At 32.4% G+C, this 25,608-nt stretch overlaps 1 protein-coding gene across 3 annotated transcripts; it reads right to left on the minus strand.

The window, feature by feature from the left end:
* Positions 1–1,474: 1,474 nt before the first annotated feature.
* LOC143194345 (uncharacterized) lies at positions 1,475–25,608 on the minus strand. Of its 3 annotated transcripts, none has more exons than XM_076401067.1 (2): positions 24,903–25,608; positions 1,475–1,866 (listed from the first exon to the last, which is right to left on the minus strand). In XM_076401067.1, the coding sequence occupies exons 1-2, from the start codon at positions 25,533–25,535 to the stop codon at positions 1,606–1,608; spliced, it is 894 nt and encodes a 297-aa protein (XP_076257182.1). In that variant the 5' UTR covers positions 25,536–25,608; the 3' UTR covers positions 1,475–1,605. The 3 variants fall into 3 exon arrangements, with proteins under 3 accessions (XP_076257182.1, XP_076257171.1, XP_076257165.1); XM_076401056.1 differs by lacking the exon at positions 1,475–1,866 and adding an exon at positions 12,742–13,321; XM_076401050.1 differs by lacking the exons at positions 1,475–1,866; positions 24,903–25,608 and adding exons at positions 12,742–13,321; positions 16,311–17,153.

Raw genomic sequence — 25,608 nt, forward strand, 5'->3', positions numbered from 1 at the left:
GCAATTATTTTTTACATTCTGTTATGACTAACTCCGTAGACCATTAATTAATCTCTCAGGTATCGTTTAGCAACTCCGTCAATATTATTTTATTGTAATGTGAGTCCTTAAGCTGTCTCATTTAATGTATTTGAAATCAAAGTAATTTGAACAGATATATTATTAAAATTGTAATTTTTAAACCTTCAGATTGTACAATACATAATAGTTTTGAACAAAGAATGTTACAAATAACCATAAGATGTATAATATATTTTGGGGATAAAGAGATTAATAGAATTATAACAGAAAAGGGACCACAGTGAAAATAATTACGTGAAACATTCTATAAATTATTTTAAAATATAAATACTTTGTATGTTTTTATTGGAATATTTTCCATATTTAGAGGTTAATTGCCTAATGAAAATGTATACTAACCAATCAGATTACTCTAATAACGATTAGTATCATCTTGTTATTGGACATTACGAAACTTTTCCACAGAGATCTAGTCTTCACATTTTTTTTCGTTATGATTGAAAAATTATATCGGCTAAATGGTGACCGCGATTCGCTATGCAACTTTCGGCTCTTTTGAAGACATTCTTCATGACATGCTGCAATATCTGAGGTTGAATTTCTTTAATTTCGTGACGAATATTGTCTTTAAGATGTTGAATCGTTTGGATCTTATTCACATACACTTTTCATTTTAACCCTAGAAGAATTAGTCGGGTGCTGTTAAATCTGGAGGTCCGGCTGGTCATGCTAAATCGCTACGTCGCGAAATTGGACTTCGTGGAAAAACGTCTTTCAATAATTGAATTGTTGAACGAGCTGTACGTGCTCTGGCCCCATCTTGCTTAACCCCATGAGCTCTAGTCCTTGCTCTTCCATTTCAGGCACAAGAAAATTTCGAAAGATGTTTTGATAAAGTTCAGCAGTAACAATAACACCTTGGTCATTAACAAAAGGAACCAATGATGTTTCCAGCATGTATACCACACCATACAGTTGTTTTTAGTAGATGCAATAATTTTTCATGAATTAGTTGAGGATTCTGTATTCCCAAAACCGACTGTTCCCAAAATCGTACCGTACTGTCGAAAATTCGCATGTAAACGATGAATTGTGGTTTTGTGAGGCGCTGGACGATTAGGATATTTTTGACGCAATTTCCGCTTTATTTTCAATACATATTGTCACTATTTCTGCTCGTTCTTGTGGAATATATTTATCCATAATAAAATTTGGAAGTCTGCACAACACAATGGTTAAAGCGAAACTCAGCTGAAAGTCACATAACCAAAATAGAGTACAATCAAAATGGTAGCGGGTAGTGGTAATTTTTGTTCCACCCTATATTTCAAGAGTATGACCCTACTTTGAATCATGTATCTATAGCGATACCGAAAACTATTTTAATTACAATGTAGCCTCGAACTTATAATAAATGTAATAAATGACGCATGTACGCACATAAATCACATACATTTTCAATAACTTTTATTTCACTAAAAGCATAATACTAACATATACACAATTAATAATTATATAAATCTAAATAATAACTTCATTTAATAATTTCTATTTGGTCTTCCTAATATCATTAATAGGGATTTTTCAATAAAACTGCACTAAGGCTATGAAATAGGTGGTCGACGTAGCAATCAGAGCCAGCATCGACGACCTCCGTATTTCGAACAAATCCGCAGCCGTGAAACGAAGCTGGTTGTGCGCTGCGTAGAAGGCCAGAGCTTGTAGCTCCTGGTACTCGAAGGTACTCCGATCGAACTTCTCCTGCAGTTCGTAGCAACGGTCCATAAGCTTCAGCGATTCGGACGTGGTGTTATCGCAAGATATCACCACGGAGAATAGGTTTAACTGAAACAAGAAGAGACATAATGAACTCCTGATTTTAGACAACTGAAAATGCACGACATAGTAACCTTAGATATGGTCGTACCGAATTAAATATAAGATAACCCATGTTGATAACCACGACTTTCCAATACACGATCCTATGATCGCTGACTTTGCTATTAGATTTACTTTCCACCAGGTAGAAGCAAATGGTCTCGAACAGAAATAGCCAATAACCAAATATAGCTACAATTTGATACCCAAAGATTGAGTTAAAGCACCTTATACCTTTCAAGCATTCCAAGTACGTCTGCTTTGCTCTGCGTATATTAATGCAGTCCACGTTCAAATACAAAATAGCTTTTCTCGCTTTCCATCGAATCTCTTGAATGAAAACGAAGATCGTACACAACTGCAGAAAGAGATACAGTAACTGAAGGACGGGTATACTGAAAAGAATGCTGTTCCATATACCCAGGTCTTTCAGATAAGCGAAAGAACTTTCCCAAAGAAAATAACCAAATCCTCCATGAACTAAAACTAGTCCCATTATATACAGGATCGTGATGGCGTAGTGGTTTTTAGTATACTGATGTTGTTTATGCAAGAAATCGACGTTTTTAATAAAATCGCTCCAGACATTCCGTCGTGCATTTGACACAAACGCAACCATGGCTATCATCGTGCATATAATTTTGACGAAATAATTAAGAATTATGAATTTCGAATTGTAATTCATTTTTTGCATTAGTATACCTTGCTCTTTAATGACACAACATATTAAAACAATAGTAACAATGCATAACGTCACCGATTTTACGCAATTGTAACATGAACCTTTCCTAAACGACTTGGATCCAAAACTAAACTCTGGTATCAGACCCAGGAAGCCGACGTACAAGAAAAATAACCTATAACATAACTCGGAGAACCTTATACCCATTTTATTGGTGATTGCGATAAAAACTGTTGTGTCTTACCTTGTAATTCGGCTAAAAGCCGTTCAAACACAATATGTAAATGGTGTATAATAAATTAAAGAAAGGAAATACAAACATTTAGTTAAGCTAAAACCCCATTTCATATATAGTGAAGATATACAATTAATTCAATTAGTTATCGGTGTTGAAATCAATTGCCTATATAAAAAAATGGATATAGTTTCTTTCATGTGAATTAAATAAATATATATATATATATATATATATATATATATATATATATATATATATATATATATATATATATATATATATATATATATATGGTCTATCCAAAATCCCCGTGAAGATACGTCATCAAAATATTTAATGTATTACCTGCCGCAATTTGTAAATTCGTTTTAGAATCAGACAATTTTCCTACTCAATTTATTCTAGTTAAAAAGAGGCACAATTCTGTGCGATAAGTTCGAAACAAATGAGCCTGTCAACGTCGTCCGGTTGTCAAACCTATGCAAAATTGAATACAATAGTGATAAGAGGTTATACGTCTAATCTTTAAACTATTGTGGCTGTATAATTGACTGTAGTCATTAGATATACTATAAAGTTAAAATAAATTATGTTCAGTAATATTTTTATTTCATTATTTTATTTAGATTAGAATTTTGTTATAGGTTAAAGACAAAATAAACTAAAACTCAGAGTTGATGTGGCAACATTGCACCGTTTTAACGTCACAAATTGAGATGACGTATCTTCTCACCAATTTTGGATAGACTATATATGCCATTTTAACCAATGTTTTTTTTTGGCACTTCCGTTACAATTTCGTTTGCATTTTCCATTACCATACGAATAATACGTAATATGCCTGGTCCTATTAAACGTGAGTTATGGTTAACACTTCTAATTTCTACTAGAATATAAATCAGATGCAAACTATTTGTTTAATTAGACATAATTAATAATTAGATAAATACACATACATAAAGAACTAAAGACGAGATATATTGAAAACATTATAAGCTGGCCGAGATCTATCTTCCATTTACTTAAAAGCTTTTCAGGATTTGTTTTTCCGGACACGTTAATAAAAATTCACTGGAACAGCGTATCCAGTAGATGTAACCGAATACTATCTGGTACCCAAATATACCGTAAAAACAACCGACACCTTTCAATGAATTCATATAGTTTCTTTGTGCTAGGCGAATATTTAGCCTCCTTATGTACAGATTATCGAAAACAGTCTCTATGGTTCTCCGTATTTCTTGATTGATCAAGATTAAAACTATCGTTTGAATGAACTGATAAAGGAAACATGTGTTAGACAATGTTAAACAAATGGCACTCAGCAATCCGAAAGCTTTTTGTAACTTTGGGAACGAAAGGCAGGTAAAATAAATCAATGTAAGATAATTTAAGACACATATGGCTATCCATAAATAGTATACCACACCACAAGGGTCGAAAGTTGAATTTTTGGCTCTGCTCGTCATTATTCCCGAGGAGAAGCCGAGCTTACGTTTGTAATAGACATTTTCGCCAATCAAAATACATGTAAGCACCCAATATATAATAGTATTTCCAGTTAAAAAATATGAAACTGTGATACCACATGATTTCTCTTGTGCTTGATATTTACTAATATTCAGCCATCAACACATAATATTGGTAATATTTCAAATATGACAAATTAAATTAACATAACATCTACTAGAATATAAATCAGATGCAAACTATTTGTTTAATTAGACATAATTAATAATTAGATAAATACACATACATACCGAACTAAAGACGAGATATATTGAAAACATTATAAGCTGGCCGAGATCTATCTCCCATTTACTTATAAGCTTTCCAGGATTCGTTTTTCCGGACACGTTAATACAAATTGACTCGAACAGCAGTACCCAGTAGACGTAGCCGAATACTATCTGGTACCCAAATATACGGTTAAAACAACGGACACCATTCAATGAATTCATATAGTTTCTTTGTGCTAGGCGAACATTTAGCCTCCTTATGTCCAGATGATCGAAAACAGTCTCTATGGTTCTTCGTATTTCTTGATTGATCAAGATTAAAACTATCGTTTGAACGAACTGGTAAAGGAAACATAAGTTAGACAATGATAAACAAATGGCAGTCAGCAATCCGAAAGATTTTTGTAACTTTGGGAACAAAAGGCAGGTAAAATAAATCAATATAAGGTAATTTAAGATACATATGGGTATCCATAAAATTTCTTTCCTGCTGCTGCGCTGATGATTTTCATGCACCAGATCGATATTGTTCACAAGGTTTGTCCACGTTTTATTATCTAAACTCGAAATGAGCATCAGGATAACAGTGACAAAGCTTACAGCGTTCATACAACAATTCAAAATTATTATATTGAACTTAAACTCCAACGTTTTCATCATATTATTTTCCAAATATAAGGATGATGCACCTAAGCTTATATAAAACATACCAAATACAATAATTTTGGCGTAACTTGAGATAGATGTACATTTTCTCAGCTGCTTACGGTTGAAATCAATTTCAGGAATGATTCCCAGCAAACTCGCTTGTTTCATCAACGCTCGATAAGCAAACTCATGCAAGGATAAAGTCATAGTTATTTATAAACCGACTGTATAGAATTGTCATCAGAGCGGTGGAATGGTATCGATTATGTGGAATAAGTTGATTAAATTAAAAACTGTATTTAATGAATAAACATCATATATCACTAATGAAGGATTAGAAACGTTAATAGTTAATGTGCATTTACACAAAAGTATGTTGATTTGATGAGAAAGTGTTTTTGGTTTGTTATAATATAATTTCGTAAAATATGCAAATTTTCACCTATAGTTCAAATTGCAAGTTTTGGAGAACAATATTTTAAGTTGATTCGTTGAATCATTGTGTATTGCATTTTGAATATGATTAAAAGTGTCTTAGTATGTAATCTATGCATTTAAAAACTGAAAATTGTTATTTTAAATAAAAAAATTCTATTAATTTTCCAATAGATGATGTTGAGACATAAATATTTTATACTTAATTTATTCTCAGTATTTTTAATATGCTAAATCAATTTTCTTAGATTTTTGTTAGAGACTAAATATTCTTTCGATTGCCCAGCATGATGATAATGAAGAGGGCTAAATAATAATTAAATAAATAACATATCAAATTGAAAATGAGGTACATGGTTATCATTATAAGATGGCCGAGCTCAAGGTACCATTTACTAGGAAATTTTTCCGGGTTAATTTTTCCAGCTACATTAAAGCAAATTGTTTCAAATTGCAGGATACAATAAGCATAACGGAGCGCTATCTGGTACCCAAACAGTTGATTAAAACATCCCACAGCCCTCAACTAGTTGCTATAGCTGATCTGCGCTAGACAAATGTTCAACCTCCTCATATCCAGATAGTGGGGGGTGTTCGTATTCGTATCTCTTGATTAAAATTAAAACCAGCGTTTGAATACATTGATAAAGGAAATAGAAGTTGGTTATTGACATCCAAATAGCCATCCACGTTCCGAACTGTCACCTTATAATTTCGAATGAAATTCAAGCGAAATAGATCAATATAAGGTACTCCAAAACAGATTTTGTTGCTGAGCTGATGATCTTTATGCATCAGATCGATGCTCTTCACCAACCATTTCCATATCTCACCGTTCAAGCTCGAAAACAACATAGAAATAACAACGATGAAGCTTGAAACGTTCATAGAACAGTTCAAAATGATTATATTGGAATTAAATTCCATTGTCTTCATGATGTTGGCTTGAAAATATATTGCTGATATACCCGAACCAGTATAACACAAACTGAAACTGATTATTTTGGTATATTTATAAACAGACGTGCATTTTATCAACTGATTATAGTTGAAATAGATTTCAGACGAAAAATGTGTGGCTTATTAGGAGCACCGTTACCAATACCATTATCCAGTCATTAATTCTTACAAATGTATTTTACAATCAATCCGAATGCGGAAATTGATAGGCGTTGTGCTCATAGTCCAATAGTGAAGCGAGCTTTTGCGCAAGAACTACGAACGTTTCTTCATCAGAACACTGATTTAGTCAAAATATCCAAAAGAGCATTAGATCAAACGCCATCTGGCAGCCATGATATCGTCAGCAGAAGAAGAGGTTTAATTCACCGAGAGTCGACGAGAAGTGGCTATTGTCATTGTCGGAAAAATGTTTCTAAATAGATGCAAGTGATACGAAATTTACCGAGTCATCTACTTCAATATACAATGCATGGCTGTAATATAATAACTTCGTTCAAATTTTTTTTTCTTAGTAACTTAAGTTTAAAGGTAACTTAAGTTACCCGAGCAATTTATTTATAATGAAAAGTGCTAAATAAAAGTTAAATAATTAACATACCAAATTGAATATGAGATACATGGATATCACTATAAGCTGGCCGAGGTCAATGTACCATTTACTAGGAAATTTTTCCGGGTTAATTTTTGCAGCTATATTAAAGCAAATGGTTTCAAATTGCAGGATACAGTAGGCATAATTGAGCGCTATCTGGTACCCAAACAGTTGATTAAAACATCCCACAGCCCTCAAGGAGTTGCTATAGCTGATCTGCGCTAGACGAATGTTCAATCTCCTCATATCCAGGTAGTGGAGAGTGGTCTGCAAGGTTCTTCGTATATCTTGATTGATTAAAATTAAAACCATAGTTTGAATGAATTGATAAAGAAAACAGAGGTTGGTCATTGACATACAAATAGCTATCCACGTTCCAACCTGTTGCCTTATAGTTTCGAATGAAATCCAGGCAAAATAAATCAATATAAGGTACTCCAAAACAGACATGGATATCCATAACATACCCTTATTGCTAAGCTGATGATTTTTATGCATCAGATCGATGCTCTTCACGAACCGTCTCCATATATTACCGTTTAAGCTCGAAAACAACATCGAAATAACAAGGATGAAGCTTAAAGCGTTCATAGAACAGTTCAAAACGATTATATTAGGATTAAATTCCAATGACTTCATGATGTCGGCTTGGAAATATATTGCTGATATACCCAGACCAGCATAAAACAAACTGAAACTGATTGTTTTGGTATATTTGTAAGCAGACGTGCATTTTCTCAACTGATTATGCTTGAAATCGATTTCAGGAATGATTCCAAGAAAACTCGCGTGTTTTAACAACACTCGATAGGAGAGCTCGTGCCAGCTGAGTGTCATAGTTGTCGAGACATCGACCGTTTGGGAACTGTCAACAACGCAATAAAATGGTATCGATTTCGTGGAATGAGCTTATTAAATTAAAAACACTATTTGATGTGTAAACATCAGACGTATCACTCAATGACTCAATGATCAATAATAGACTAATTTATTCATGAAATTGTGTGTTAGAAATATTTCACAAGGAAACGATTTCAATTTGTACAAATAATTAAAACATTATTTAGTTATTTTCTTAGAAATGTAGTAGAAAGCGTCATAATTTTAATAATGTGCGGATATGGTAAAGTATTGATATATTGTTATACTTATAATTTTTTTAAAAATATCGATACTTTGGCCGATATTTTTTTGACCAATATATCGACATATCGATATTTTTCTACTTAATTTTAAAGGTTTATATATTACATTATATATATTATTTATACAATATTTTATATATATTATTTATACAATATTTTATATATATTATTTAATTGTAACAGTTTAATAAAAATATTAATATATATTACAAAAAAAAAGTCATTTTTTTTCTCCGATATATCGATATCGATATATCGTGGTATCGATATTTATTTATTGGCTGTCTAGGCTTTTTTCTGTGTCTGTGGCAACACTCAAATTGTGCATTTATGGCTGTGTTAAATAAGCTCGCATAAATAAAATTTTCGGAAACTGAAATAATCCTGCGTTGATAAAAGTTATTTACTATGAATGAATTTCTTGAGGTGTGAAAGACGCCAGAAGTCAAATTAGTTTGACAATGGTACTGAATCATATTCCAAACCGTATTGTGACAGCCCCTAAAATAAATGCACTTGTTACTCAATGTTTGTGCTGTTATATATATATATATATATATATATATGTTCATACATTTTACTATTATAGATTGAATAAATCGAGTAAAAGCTGGAGAAAAGAATAAAACCCTGTCGTTATCATAGTGAATGGGAATAATATTATCTCTTTACTATGAAGAAAGATAAATGTATGTGTTGTATTTGCAATATAACAGTAGCTTGCCTAAGAAACCAAAGATTTACTAAGAGTCCACGTGGTACTTTGTTATGAAAAAGCTCAAATGAAACAAACAACTGAAGGCACAATCAAGACACAATTAACTGTACGAGATAGTTTTTCCAAATACAATAAGAACATCTCGAATACCTGATTCAAACTTAATGATACTTTATTTATACATAATAAACACCAAACAAATCTCTCAGTTCAATCACGTTTGTAAGACATCAGTTTTGTTCACTTATAGATTATTTGCATTCACATTATTTTTATATTTGTGCAAGTCACTATGTACTGTAATATTTCTGTATCCATAAACAATGGCCAAGAGTCTAGGGGGCTAACACCTATTAAAGGCTGCTATTAATGGCTACTCACTTCCATTTTCAAATACTCGTGTAAGAACCAACTCATTAGTTTTTTTGATAATATGAAAATTACGTGAATATAAATTTACTAATGTTCTGACTATTTATCATGGCTGAAAAAGCCTACGAAAGTAAAAAAGTATGCTCAGCTATATCTTAGATGTAACACAAGCATTCGATAAGGTTTGACATGAAGGCCTTGTTCATGAACTACAGAAAATACTACTAAAACAACACACCGGACTCTTAAAATCATACATTACAACCAGAATGTTTAGAGTCCAACAAGAAGGAGCTTACTCTACAATAAAAGAAACCAAAGCAGGTGTACCACAAGGAAGTGTACTGGGACCAATGCTTTATCTACTCTACACTTGTGATATACCACAAATGGAAAATATTACGATGGCTATATTTGCTGAAAATACTGCGATTATAGCTGTCGGAGACAATAGTGAAGAAGCCTCACGAAAATTACAACAGGCAAGTGACAATATAAATAATTGGGCACAAACTTGGAAAATAAGAATTAATGAAAGTAAATCTGTACATGTGCAGTTCACCTATAAACAGGCCGTACACGTACCAATAACAGTAAATAACACTATCACTCAATATAGCAACAACGCCAAATATCTCGGAATGAATCTCGATGCAAAACTTCGTTGGAAGGAACATATAAAGAAGAAAAGAATAGAAGTGCAATTGAAATATAGGAAAATAGCCAGTAGGCTAATTAGAAGAAAATCACAATTATCGGTATATAATAAATTGCAATTATATACGAAAATACTGAAACCTATATGGACAGACGAAGTTCAATTATGGGGATGTTTTATCAAAGAGTAACATAAATAAAATGCAAATTTTTCAGAACAAAGTCCTGAGATGTATTGTGGATGCACCCAAATACTATAGGACTGAGTACCTACATCGAGACCTTCAGATACCCACAGTCAGTCAAGATATCAAGACAATTACAAGGGGGCACGAGGAAAAACTCCATTCTTATATGAATATTGAAATATTGCAACTTTTGGATACCACCAGAACAGAACAAAGGCTCAAAAGGATCAAACCATCTGATCTTGTGTAGTGTTGTGTAGTGAGGTGCATATATTAAAAAATTCAGCAGTGACATGCGTAAACATTATTTCACCAGAGACTGAGATAGGACCGATGGGTCCTACTAGTTATATACCTAGATTTAAGTTATTATAAAGACAAATTGTGGATTAGACGGAAACGACTTCTTTGATTAGCATCTGTAGACACTGAAAAACACAATATCATTTTGAAAATTATATTACCTGATATTTCCTAACTAAAACTATCTATTACAGCTAGATTTTTAAACAAACTTAAATACGTACCGTGTTGAATGCAAGATAAACCACATTTAGCAATATGTTTGCTAAATTACTCTCGTGATCCGTATTGAATTTGTCCGGATTATTACTTGTCGCCACATCCAAACAAATGGTTTCGAACAAGACCATCCACTGAGCAAATCCGATCAACATTTGGTACCCGAATATCGAGTTAAAACACCGCACAGCAATCAACGAGTTAATGTAGCTCCTTTTCGCTTTGCGAACGTTCATATCCGTCATGTTCAAATATAACCGAGCTTCTTGCGCAACTCTGCGAATCTCACATATTATTATCAGCACTATAGCAACTTGCATGAACATGATAATGAGCTCCAAATTTGGAAAAAGCATTATTAACGATATCCAGATACTGTAATATTGGAAGAATGAAGTTACAACCTGAATATCCATATATAGAAACAGAACATGTATAAAAATAAAAACGATAAAGAGAATAATGGTCCTGACAAAACGCCGATTGGTAAAATGGTGATATTTATGGAATATGTCAACTATAGTGATGAGATTTCCCCAAGTGCCACGCTTCAATGTCGAGAAAAACATCACAGTGATTGAACAAAAGCCCAAGGTACTGGACGAAATATTTAAAGCTAACACCAAACTACTGAGCTTGCTGTGAAGCAATGTATCAAACTCCACGTAGCTCACGATTATGAAAAATGTCATACTGAAAGTGGCCAAGAGGATTACTTTCATCAAATTGTAGACGGGGCCTTTGCGGAAATTTTCCTGTTCGAAATCAAGTTCAGGGAAAATACCCAAATAACCGATATAACGTATGAAGAATCGGTAAAATCGTTCCTCCAATTTCATCGTTTCAGCTTTACACAGAACCCTCGTTAGCACTTGCGACATATTAACGGCAGAACTAAACATGAATAAAGTATGTTTTAAATTAATTAATATGTTGATTACATAGTATTGACAACAATAGTATCGATCAATATATTTAAGAATAGAAAAACCAATTATAACCTACTAATTAATTAGATTGTTACAAAGGGATTGTATTCGAGTATACAAGTTTGAAAAAATCTATTTTTTTCGTTATTAATATGCTCTTAAAAGCCGAACAAAGCAACTTGAAATCTTGTGTGAATCTTCACTACACATTTTTCTAGCCTAGACAATTAAACTGAAAAAAACTTGGATTTGTACTATTTTAAAAAATACGGAAATGTCAAAAATTGGTACAAATATCTGGTTCTTTTTTTTAACCTGCTATAATTCGACTTTCTTTGACTTTCCTTACTTTGCACAATAGCAGTACTTCTCTATATTAAGAATTTTGTCTTTTTTTTTTGGTTCGCATAACTAGGCCCCATAATTTACATCGGTCCCCACTTCTTCAGCTTGTCACTTTTTAGATTGTTTATTTTTTCACCTTTTTATTTATTTTATGTGATCTTTAAACATTAGTAAATATCTGGTAGAAATAGTAGCAAAATTATATATTTTTTCAATTTCACTTGAATATATACCTAAAATTACCACTATACACTTGAATGAAACTTTCTGAATATGGGATTATAATTCAATGCTGACAATTTCCAAGACTGGGTGATGAGAGTGGAAACAACTAAAGGTGAGTATATAATTTATATGCGATAACTGTATGAAATATTATTGTAGAGTGTGAAAGATTTATGTGCACAGATATGTGTGTAATCATTCAAAATATACATGAGCACTTGGTTAAATTGTGTGAGGTGAGAAAGAATACTGTTTTGTAGATATGGCAATCACTTAGGGAGAATGCAGTTTTATCAAAAAACATACAGTATTAACAGGACAAACTAAGGAGAAATGCAGTGATATTATAATGACAAGGAAACACTGTACCGAAGGAAGAAGGGAGCAAGAACTAAGCAAAAGGTAAATATGCTCGCTAATGAAAGTAAAATACATTATTTGGATACATGATTTAATAAGGTAGGTTAGGCCTGCGGGGTATACCACATCATAAAAAACGCGCCTAGAACTCTAACTAATAGGTGGTATGGAAAAGAGTTCAATGTAAATATAATTAAACACAACCCTAAGCTACAAACTATTGTAAAATTAATTATAGTTTTCGGTCCTTCATATGTTATTCATTTGATGTACTATAATTTTATAATAAATTATATTTAATAACTTTATTTTCATTTGATTATTTTACATTTTGATTGTTGTCTGTGATATATTTATTTAATAATTTATATTTGGTCTTCCTAATATCGTTAATAATGATTATTTAATAAAACTGTACTAAGGCTATGAAATAAGTGGTAGAAGTAGCAATCAGAGCCAGCATCGACGACCTCCGTATCTCGAACAAATCCGCAGCCGTGAAACGAAGCTGATTGTGTGCTGCGTAGAAGGCCAGAGCTTGTAGCTCCTGGTACTCGAAGGTACTCCGGTCGAACTTCTCCTGCAGTTCGTAGCAACGGTCCATCAGCTTCAGCGATTCGGACGTAGTGTTATCGCAAGATATCACCACGGAGAATAGGTTTAACTGAAACAAGAAGAGACATAATTAACTTATCTAAAGTCTTAAGCAATTGGTAATATACGACATAGTAAGCCTAGACATTGTCGTACCGAATTAAATATAAGATAACTCATGGTGATAACCACGACTTTCCAATACACGATCTTATGATCGAGAACTTTGCTATTAGATTTAATTTCCACCAGATAGAAGCAAATGGTTTCGAACAGAAGCAGCCAATAAACAAATATAGCCACTATTTGATACCCGAAGATTGAGTTGAAACACCGTATACCTTTCAAGCATTCCAAGTAAGTCTGCTTTGCTCGGCGTATATTGATACGTTCCGAGTTCAAATACAAAACGGCTTTTCTAGCTTTCCATTGAATCTCTTGAATCATAGCGAATATCGTACACAACTGCAGAAAGAGGTACAGTAACTGAAGGACGGGTATCGTGAAAAGAATACTGTTCCAAATACCCAGCTCTTTAAAATTAGCAAATGAACTCTCCCAAAGAAAATAACCCAATCCTCCATGGACTAAAACTAATCCCACTATGTACAGAATAGTCCTCCCGTAATGGTTTCTAGTAATCTGATGGTGTTTATGCAAGAAATCAATGTTTTTCATAAAAGCACTCCAGACATGTCGGCGTACATTTGATATAAATGCAGTCATGGCTATTACAGCGCATATGATTTTGACGAAATAATTAAGAATTATAAATTTCGAATTATAATTCATTTTTCGCATTATTATATCTTGCTGGTGAATGACACAACATATTAAAACAATAACAAGAATGCATAACGTCACCGATTTTACGCAATTGTAACATGAACCTTTCCTAAACGACTTGGATCCAAAACTAAACTCTGGTATCAGACCCAGGAAGCCGACATACAAGAAAAATAACCTATAATATAACTCGGAGAACCTTATACCCATTTTATTGGTGATTGCGATAAAAACTGTTGTGTAGCTTACCTTTTAATTCGGCTAAAAGCTGTTCAAACATAATGTACAAATAATGTATAATTAATTAGAAAACTAAAATACAAATATTTAATTTAGCCACATTTCATATACAATAAAAATATAGAATTGTTTCAATTATTTACTTAGGTAGTTGAAACCAATTGATAGTTCTAAATTATCTAAGTATACATAAGAACATATAATATATCAGGTTGAATAAAAAGTAATGTTAGATTTTTCATGTTTTTAAAAGCTAATTTATACATATACATTTCAAGTGTTAATTAATGATGTAAATGCCGCTTTGGCCATATTTTTTGACAATTATTGTAAGGCGATAACTCTGTATCATAATGATAAGCTGAGTAACTGACTGAATAAAAAACAAAATTGTTGTTATTATTTAATTTCGAGCACTTTCATATTCTCTCGCCTTTTAAACCTTCCCTGGACTTCCACAAATATTTCAAGATCAAAATTATCCAAATCGGTCCAGCCGTTTGTGGCGGTACAGGTGCTAGAAGTGAATATGCAGACAATGCATATGAATTGAAATTGAAATTGAACCAATGAGAGACTGGTTTTGATGATGTTAACTGGGACCATCTAGAATGTATCACTACATAGATATATAATTGAGCAATTTTAAAGATAAAGGGATGCTTTTGTTTCTATATACCCCTAGATAAATTATGTCTGTTATTTTACATATTGTTTTATTTTCTCCTTTTCTTTTAAAATTAAATATTTCTATAAAAGTTTTTTTATATTACTTTTATTATATTATAGAAGATGAACAATGTTCCAATGAACCTAATTAAATTTACACATAAGTTTCAAGGAAATTTTCACCTAAAATTATTGTATTCAAGTATATATATACTATACTCCTCAAATATACGAATAATGTACAAGAAATATAACTATAAATAATTTCATGTTGTTCTATGTTGTCATTTTTTCTTTCAAAATTATTTTAAAATCAAATATGTTTATAAAAGGTTCTTCATATTACATTTTTTTACAGGAGGTAGGAAAAAATTTCACGTTTTCAGATCGATTGAAAAGTCCCCGACCTACTATAGTAAAACACATTATTTTGGAAAAATAATTTTTTTACAATATATCGTTCAATTCAACATTTTCGGTACCATTTTCGGAATTATTCTTATTCTAATTTGGGAAATACATACTGATATATTAATCCCATACACCCACCTTGCTTGTATATATGCAAGTACAACAGAACAGTAGTAATACATTAATTTGTAGATTACGCTTGTATTAAGCATATTGGATGTAAGATGTAATTAATAAAAACAAAACAGAATTAACTATAATATTATCATCTATTATAGACTCAAACAAATATGATTGCGAAAATAAATTGGGAATTAAGACTCTACCATAAACTTTTATTTTATAAGCAAATCTTGGGGGTTGCCCAATGTAGGCATGATTCAAATTTTAACCCTTTTTTAAGCAAACATTTTTAACACCCCATTATATATTAGGAATAAGGAAATCCACAAAAATCTAAGAGTGCTAACGGTCAGAAAAGAAATTAACAAACTGCTCGACAATAGTGGCCTTATCCAGAAGCTGAATGGACAAATACCCTTTAAACTAATCTAGTTATTTATAATAATTGTTTCATATTTAAAAAATACGCGGAGTGCACCAGTGGAAATACATCCATGAAATATTAATTAAGTTTAGATTTTAAGTATAGGTTTCCAAAACAATAATAAAGAAATGTTGTAAATTTTGTATGTTCTTTTCAATTTAAAAAGAGATACCCCTTCTAATGTATACGTGCAACATGATAACTTCGTCACAAAAAACAGCCTATAAGTAAACACAAATTTTTGATTAATATTTAATCTAGTTTCTTGGTTTAAAAGAGTTATAACGTATTTTAGTCTCATGTCAATAAGCTTTTCCAGACCAATCTGTACATGTAAATACTTTAAGTTGTTACCCAATGAATTTATAATAACATGTGCACGTAATAATTCAATAAAGAAACATACCGAACTGAAAATGACATACGTCGAAATCATTATAAGCTGGTCAAAGTCAATGTACCATTTACTAGGAAATTTTTCCGGATTAGCTTTCCCAGCAAGATTAAAGCATAGAGATTCGAATAGCAGGATACAGTACGCACAATTGAGCGCAATTTGGTGCCCAAACAATTGATTAAAACATCTTACAGCTTTCAACGAGTTGCTGTAGCTCCTTCTCGCTAGATAAATGTCCAATCTCCTAATATCCAGATGGTAGAAAGTAATATGTAGCATTCTCCGTATTTCTTGATTGATCAAGTTTAAAACCATCGTTTGAATGAACTGATAAAGAAAACAGACATTAGTCATTGAAATACAAATGGCTATCCATATTCCAAAATGACCCTGCATCGCTTCCAATATAATCCAAGCGAAATAGATCATTATAAGGTACTCCAAAATACAGATGGATATCCATAATGTACCCTTGCTAATATTTTGATGATTTTTATGCATCAAGTCAATGCTCTTCATGAGCCGTCTCCATATCTTTTCTTTTAAACTCGAAATTAGCATTAACATTACAAGAATAAAGCTTAAAGCGTTCATGAAACAGTTCAGAATGATTATGTTGATGTTAAACTCCAGTGATTTCATGACATTGGCTTCAAAATATATTGCTGATATACCCAAACAAGTATAAAACAAACAGAAACCAACAATTTTGGTATAACTGTAAACGGGGGTGCATTTTCTCAACTGTTTATAATTGAAATCGATTTCTGGAATTATTCCCAGAAAACCCGCGTGTTTTAACAACATTCGATACAAGAATTCATGGCAGTTGACCGTCATAATTGTAGACGGATCGACCAAATCGGAACTGTCCCCATCGCAAGGAAATGGTATCGACTCCGCGGAAAGAGTTCATTTAATTGAAAACTTCATTTGATGTGTAAACATCAGGAATGTCATCCAACGACCGAACAATAAACGACGGTTATATTTATTCACAAAATTGAATGGTAGAAACGTACAGCAGGAAATTAATTTCCTTTTATGCACACCGTTAACTTGATTTATTATTTATTAAATTGTATCAAAATGTATTTCAATTAATTTATTTGTCAGTATGGACGTACGTCACGAATATGCATATTTCATAACAACTACCTCTCAAAACAGAAAGAGATACAGAAATAGCAGCAAAAATGTAACAAAAACTATACATGAGGCCGCATGGTACGCAACACCTAATAGGGCGACATATCCAAAGTTTAATTATACCTATATTTCATCTATAATTAAACAAAAAATTGCTGAAAAGAGAAAACTGCAAAAAACCTGGTAACAAATCAGAATAGAAGAAAACGAGAAAAAAATTTAACAAGGCCACAACAGAGCTGAAAGAGCTAATAAATAAGGAACAAAACCAAGGAATTCAAAAGTATTTAGAAATGGTAACGCCAACTGATGCAACGGAATATTCTCTGTAGAAAGTAAAAAAAAAGATTAAAAACCTCAACAGGGCTAGGAATGATAAAGATAGAGCGGAAGTTTTCTCTAAACACTTAAAAACCGTATTTAATCCGTACCCATCTGAAATACCCACAACAGAAGAAAATAACATAATTGACTTTCTTAACAATCCCTTTCAAATGGATCTGCCACATAAGAAATTTACTGTTAAGAAAGTAAAACAAACAATACTGAAATCGTACCTCTCAGACAGACATTTTATTGTTAAACATGGTGAGGAATACACTGACCTACAGCCCATATATTCGGGTGCTCCTCAGGGCAGTGTTCTCGGCCCATTGTTATATATTATATATACAGCTGACCTACCGACCTCACGAAACACTACTGTTCAAACATATGCTGACGATACAGCGGTTTTATCATCGTACGAGGATCCAATATAAGCGACTAAAAACCTCCAACTTGATCTTAACAAAGTCGAATTGTGGTTGAAAACGTGGCGTATCAAAGCAAATGAGACAAAATCTACCTAAATGACATTCACCCTTTGCAGAAGAACATGTCCCTCAGTAAACTTGAATAATTATGAACTTCCGTAAGCAGACAGCGTTAAATATCTGCATTTTGATCTTATGTCTGACTTGGAAAAACATATAGTGACAAAACGCAAACAACTTGGGCTTAATCTAAACCAAATGTATTGGCTGATCTAAATTATCATTAGATAACAAAGTTTTGCTTTTAAGTCAATACTTAGGCCCATTTGGATCTATGGTATTAAACTGCGGGGTACTACTAGCAATTCCAACATAGATATCCTCCAGAGGGTCCAGAATAAAGTGTTGCTAGTCATTATCGATTCCACATATTAAGTGTTTGACACAGTGATTCAACCTCGATATCCCCATAACGAATGTGATTCAAGTGTTAGTGCGAAGTACTCTGAAAGACTATTAGTACATCCCAATGCAGTCGCCAAACAGTTAAATGTGCGCGATGACAGTGAAGTGCGTAAGCTCAAACGCAAACTGCCATACGAACTGCTTAATAGACACATAGAGTGAGATTTAATAATGTCTAGAATAAGTTACAATAGTCTTTAGAATAAGTTAGGATTAACTTTAAAATAAGTTAAAATAGTATCTATAATAAGATTTAGATTATAAGTTGTACAGCAGATCACTTACTGAAGTGTTATTCTACATGTTAGGATCGTTATATTATATAACGGAAATCATACAATAATACTTATTGGCAGATTGTTGACGTTCTAAGGTATTAATAATAAAAATATATTATTTGTAGTGTATTATCTTACGTTAACAAGTATTTTTTCGCAAAAAAGAAATTTAATTATTTTTATAAGTAATTTTTTTCTGATCATTGTAGTTTTTTTGTATTGTAAATTTGTTGCCCTTATTCATGGTTAATAATAACACTAAAAGGATAATAGTTCAGCCACATCTGCTATAGCATAGAAATTTAATAATAATCTGGTTCAATATATTTGTTGAGAACAGTTATAACGTTATTTTTTCTCATGTCAATAACCCCTTCCAATCCAATCCATACATATAAATACTCTAAGTTGTATTATTTATTATCTAATGAATCTATAATAACACGTAAACACATAAAGGAACATACCGAACTAAAAACAAGGTACATCGAAATCATTATAAGCTGGCCGATGTCAACATCCCATTTGCTTGGGAATTTCTCCGGATTAGCTTTCCCAGCAAGATTCAAGCAAATTGACTCGAATAGCAGAATACAATATGCATAGCTGAGCGCTATCTGGTACCCAAACAATTGATTAAAACATCGCACGCCTCTCAACGAGCTGAAGTAGCTCTTTTGGGCCAGACGAATGTTCAGTCTCCTCACGTCCAAACAGTGTAAACTAGTCTGTAAGGTTTTCCGTATCTCCCGATTGATCGAAATTAAAACCATCGTTTGAAGGAACTGATAGAGGAAGCAGACGTTGGTCAGTGACATACACATAGCAATCCACAGCCCGAACTGTCGTTTTATAGTTTCGAATGAAACCAAGGCAAAATAGACCAATACAAAGTACTCCAAAACAGAGATGTATATCCATAATGTGCCCTTGTTGCTGCGTCGATGATTTGTATGTAACAAATCGATGTTCTTTATGAGCTGTCTCCATACCGTATCGTTCAAGCTCGAAATTAGGATTAATATAACAAGGATGAAGCTTAAAGCGTTCATGGAACAGTTTAAAATTATTATGTTGAAATTAAACTCCAGTGCCTTCATCATATTGGCTTCGAAATATATTGCTGATATAGCCAGACTAGTATAGAGTAAGCTGAAAATAACTATTTTTGTATAAATATAAGCGGGTTTGCATTTTTTCAACTGTTTACGGTAGAAGTCGACTTCAGGAATGATTCCCAGAAAACTAGCATGTTTTAACAACACTCGATACGAGAATTCGTGCCACTTAGGCGTCATAGCTGTTGTCACATCGACCGTATGGGAACTGTTATTAGCGCAATGAAATGGGATCGATTCCGTGGATAAAGTTAACTAAATTAAATACTTTATTTGATGTGTGATCGTCATATTTATAGACGATGAATTAATAATAGACGATTCTATTTATTAACTGACTTAAAAAAACAAGCGGATTCTCTGTTCGGTTGTCTATATTTTTTATGTGTAGTCACCGATTTCTCCGTTCATTATGGACCAATTTTCAAAATTATTTTTTTATTCGAAATAGTGCACTTCCGAGGTGGCCCCATAGTTCGCTACCTACCTAAAACTAGAACAGCAAAATTGCTGTCCTGTTGGGAATTGAATGTGTGCCAAGTGAGCTCAACTTTCTAACCATTACACCATAGGAACAGTTCCCTATAACGTTTATATCTCATATAATATAGTTAATGCTGAACGGCTTTTACCCTGAACTACTTCCGATTTTTCGTCAGTTCAGATCAGCAATAACATTATATCCAAATATCTAGTTATTTTACATAATAAATATGTGAAAACATTGTACGTCCCTTTAAAATGTTGGGTTTTACCTCAATTTCCTCTCTTCCTCCCATCAGATCCTGACTTTGGAAGTGCACTCATTCGAATAAAAAATAATTTTGATAATCGGTTCATAACTGATGGAGAAATCGGCGAACATACATTAAATAAAATATATACAGCCGATCATAGAACCTGCTCCTTTTTTAAAGTCGGTTAAAATAAAAATATGCGTTTAAATATATCTGATAATACATACCGTCATTGTACCAAAATACAACAAACTCAGCACGATCATAATCAATTTGTGGGTACTGCAAAAATCGCCTCTAGCTCCGGAGTAGACAAAATTCAAACAGAATCGCTCTGAAAGAAATAACCAGTGACTGAAACCCGACAGTAAGGACGGTCCAAACAAGCTATTGAAGCTGTTTACTCCTTCTTTGGCCAAAACGTAATAAAATTTTGCTTTAGACACGTCCGTGTTTTCGTTGCTTAAGTATGACTGGGAAGCTCGAGCAACTCTTTGTATTTCTTTGATCAACAATATCATAGTTATCATATACATAGTTTGGTATAGTTGAATAAAGCTTGGCATTATGGACAAAATAATACCTTTCGTTACCCCAAATGTATTTGTATGGCAATCGTACACATCCCATGTAGCTTGCACTATCAGAACATGATAAAATACCAACACACTGATATAAAGCACAGCTTTAACTGAAGTAGCTTGATCCAATTGATATTCCTTATGTAATATGTCTATATATTTTATGAGTTTCTTCCACAAATTATCTCGTAAACTTGACATATACGCACTTAAAGTCATCAATATATTGCTTAAGTTGGTGTAAATGTTAATCATAATTAAAACCCGATTATATCGCATTTGCATCATGAAATAAGTCTGTAAGAAAATCACGTATGTGTGAATACCGATGACCAATGCACAAAATATGATGAATTTGATATAACGGCCACGACGAGACAAACTGAAAGACAGAGTCTGAAAATTAAAATCGGGTAAAATACCGAGAAAACCTGCGACAGTGAAATATTTTCTGTATAAGTTTTCCGATAGAGAAATAGTCATGATGAAGTTTTATTTCGAACTAAGTGAGATATATTGTTCATTTAAATGTCTTTGAATAGAACTATTCAATTTGTTGTTAGATAAAATGCATACTATTGATTACTAAAGTAAGTAATTTTGTAAATTAAGTGTGTTTAAAGGATAATAGAATAGCCCTTTCATATTATAGTTATAGGGAATAGACAAAACATAGAACTTCTATTACCAGAATATACACCAATTTCTTCAGTGATGATGGAAATGGAAACGTTCTCCTAACTCAACTCACTGCTCTTAAATTTCTCATAACAGTTTATTAATTGTTTTGAGGTCTATCGATTCTGCTAACCAGGTAAGATGTTTAATGACTATATGAGGCTACTCAAACCAAGGCTGAACCTTTTTAATCGACTGCAAAAGAGTGCAATTCCGAGGTAGTCTCATTGGAACCAAGTAAGTAACTGTTGGGGTGAAGGAGGGAAAATTGATGGAAACCCTAGAATTTCAAAGGCACATACAAAGTTTTAATATATTTTTTATTTCAAATAATCAGATATTTGATATCGGAAGTCGTTCAGGCAAAAGTCATTCAGTTTGCTTTTTAAGCACTAACTATAACATAATGGTTAAATGGTATTGGTTAAAGACTTTAGCCCTCAAATGGAGGTCGCGGGTTCGATTTCCGGCAGGGACAATTACTTTTTGTTGTTGTTTAGTTAGAACATATTTGACATATGTTAGGCTATGTATATGTTAGGCTATCAACTAGGCTAGGTAGCGGTCCCCGGGGCCTGAAGCGTTTCTTATTTTCAATCATTGTTTACCTATTTTTCCTCATACGGGCTGCACCTTTACTTGGTATATCCATTGTAATATTAAATATAATAACTGCGTAATTTATTGAGTAAATACCTAACACTAATAAGAGAAAAATAAAATATTTTTAACAAAAAAATTGAACCAACTTAAAAATAAATAAATAAGAAACTCATTAAAAATTAAAAAATAATCAAACAAAGATTTTTAACAAAAAAAAACATTTTTAAATAAAATATGTACATAATAATCATTGTAATAATTAAATAAAAATAAACAAAAACCTTATTTCACCTATCTACTACGCGTATTTTATATTCTACTATATACATACAATTTAGCTTAATACCTACCTAAACCTATTTATCTATTTACAATATTATTTTAACTACTACCAACTGATTAGTTTGAAGTTGGTGCCGAGCGCAAATAATACAAAATAATAATATAACTTTGTGACATATGCAGAAAATTAATTTACCAACAAAACAAATCTAAATTAATATAACTGTTTGGATTTTTATATATGGCAATTACTATTACTACTGAACGGTACCAAGATATGATTCGAGATTTTCTTGTGCCTGAAATGGAAGAGCAGGGACTAGAGGAAATGTGGTTTCAGCAAGATGGGACCATGGCACACAGAGCTCGTTCAACAATTCAATTATTGAATAACGTTTTTCCACGAAGACTTACTTCGTGAAGTGTCTAGCCATGACCAGATCTCCGGATTTAACAGCACCAGACTTTTACTTACGAGGTCTTTTAAAATTAAAAGTATATGTGAATAAGACCCAAACGATTCAACATCTTAAAGAAAATATTCGGTAGGTAATTGAAGAAATTCAGCTTCAGATGTTGCTGGATGTCATGAAAAATGCCTTAAAATGCGCCGAAAGTTGCATAACGAATCGCGATAACCATTTGGCCGCAACAATTTTTCAATCATAACGAAACAAAAATGTAAAGACCAAACAACCTTTTCATGAAAACCAAACTTAGTTGTCTTTTCTTTGAACAAAGTTATAGGCAATCAAAATGGTAGCAGTACTTCTGCCACACCGTATTAAATTAAATAGCTGTATGTTTAAAAAGGACGATATAAGATGTTGCATGGTTGACAGAATAATGGAAAAGTATTGAGTAAAATCTGAGTAAAACTTTAAAATTTTCAAGACATGAATAAACATTAAATGATTTGATGAGAAACATATTGATGCAAGTTTATATGTATCTAAAATTGTATTCTATTGTAATCTACAGTAAATTTCAGTTTACATTTATTGTTTAAGGAGGTGTCAAAATATTATCTCTTTATCAAAATATGACCTAAATATTAATCGCTATAAAATGGCGTAAGAAAGAGAAATAATAAAATCACAAATAGAGTTAAATCTCAATAATAATTATAATATATTATTAATAATATTAACTGATTATTAATAATATCATTTTCGAAATATCGATATATAAAAAAACCTTGCCGATATATTTTTTGTAAAAAAGACATATCGGTCCAAAACAGTTATATTTTATATTTTTGTACTCTCTTAAAGCTAAATAACACAGTTCGGCGACTTTCAACACACCCTCTTAATTTTTAAGAACATTAAGCTGTTCTTAAAGGATCTTTATCTCCAGCGAGATTCGATCCTAGTACGTTATTGTCGACGAGCTAAACTCTTAGCTCGCAAGGCTTCCCATTCAGTATATTATACTTTTATATATTCTGTTATTTATATTATATTTTTAAACAAATATCGATATCTCTTCGATATTCCTACTATGGATGCAGAAAAAATATCTATATATCGATTCTTCCTGAAACAAATATCGATATTTTTGGCCAGCATTTTTTCGCCCAATATATCGATATATCGATATATTTTTAACCGATATTTTTCAATATTTATTCTAAATAAAGCAAATATAATTTTCAATAAACTATTAATTCGTACTTAATTTTAAAGATTTTAATATTTAAGGATTTTTTGTAAAATATCAATATATCGATATATCGATATTTTATTCGGTGGCCGACACCCTTAATTCTTACTACAAACTCCTCGTATATTTGCCCACAGCAGATTAAAATATTGAAATACTATTTATCAGTTTCAACTAAATTTTTCTTCTAATTTACAATGTTGATTCAAGTATCACAATCAGTAAAAATTAATATCTTACTACAACAAAGGAGTACTCACCAAGAACTTATCGAGCTCAAAAATACTTACCAGATTAAAAACAAGAAATAAGCATATTAAAAATATGACTTTCCACCCCATCAAAAAGTCAGTTTGGAACTTTCCTGGGTTACTACGTTCCGCTATGTTGAAACAGACGGCTTCAAACAATATCAACCAATGTGCGTAGTTGATCGCTATTTGGTACCCGAATATTTTATTGAAATATCTAGTCGCCACTATAGAATGAAAGTAATATCTTCGCGCCTGTCGGACGTTCATGAAATTCAGTTCCAGCTGTTTTAGGGATCTTCTAAGAGTTCCACGGATTTTTTCCAGTATCAGCCAGATGATCATGGTCTCCAAAAACTGGTACCAAAGAATTATATCGGTTGCTACAAAAATAATCCACGTAGACATGTTCAGCTCACTTGAAGCAGTATAGTACACCATATAATTCAGAAAAATGGATGCCAGGTGACCAAAGAGAAAGACACTGATCCATGGCAGAATATCCTTGCTCTGGGAGGGGCGCCTGTGAAATATATCGATTTTCCTGCCGAGTACATTCCAGGTTTTGTAACGTAAACTCGTCACTATGATTAAAAATAACAGCAGGAAGCTCAAGATAGTCCTGGTATAGTTCAAAGCCATAACGTTCCCGTTGAATTTCAGTCGGTTCATCTCGATAGTTTGTACCGAGACGTGGGCAATACCTAAACCAACTAAAAATACGTATAAAACTATGGCGGTGGCG

Source organism: Rhynchophorus ferrugineus, unplaced genomic scaffold, assembly GCF_030347505.1.
Source record: "Rhynchophorus ferrugineus isolate W39M unplaced genomic scaffold, kcgeb_rfMv2 rfM1, whole genome shotgun sequence".
NCBI lineage: Eukaryota > Metazoa > Arthropoda > Insecta > Coleoptera > Curculionidae > Rhynchophorus > Rhynchophorus ferrugineus.

Bases quoted from the DNA above. Each gene is read 5' to 3' on its own strand.
- LOC143194345 (XM_076401050.1), bottom strand. From the start codon at position 17,141: ATGACGGTCAACTGCCATGAATTCTTGTATCGAATGTTGTTAAAACAC. The intron at 13,322-16,310 runs GTATGTTTCTTT...TTCTTGTTTCAG, and splicing joins CGTATGTCATTTTCAGTTCG to TTAAACCTATTCTCCGTGGT.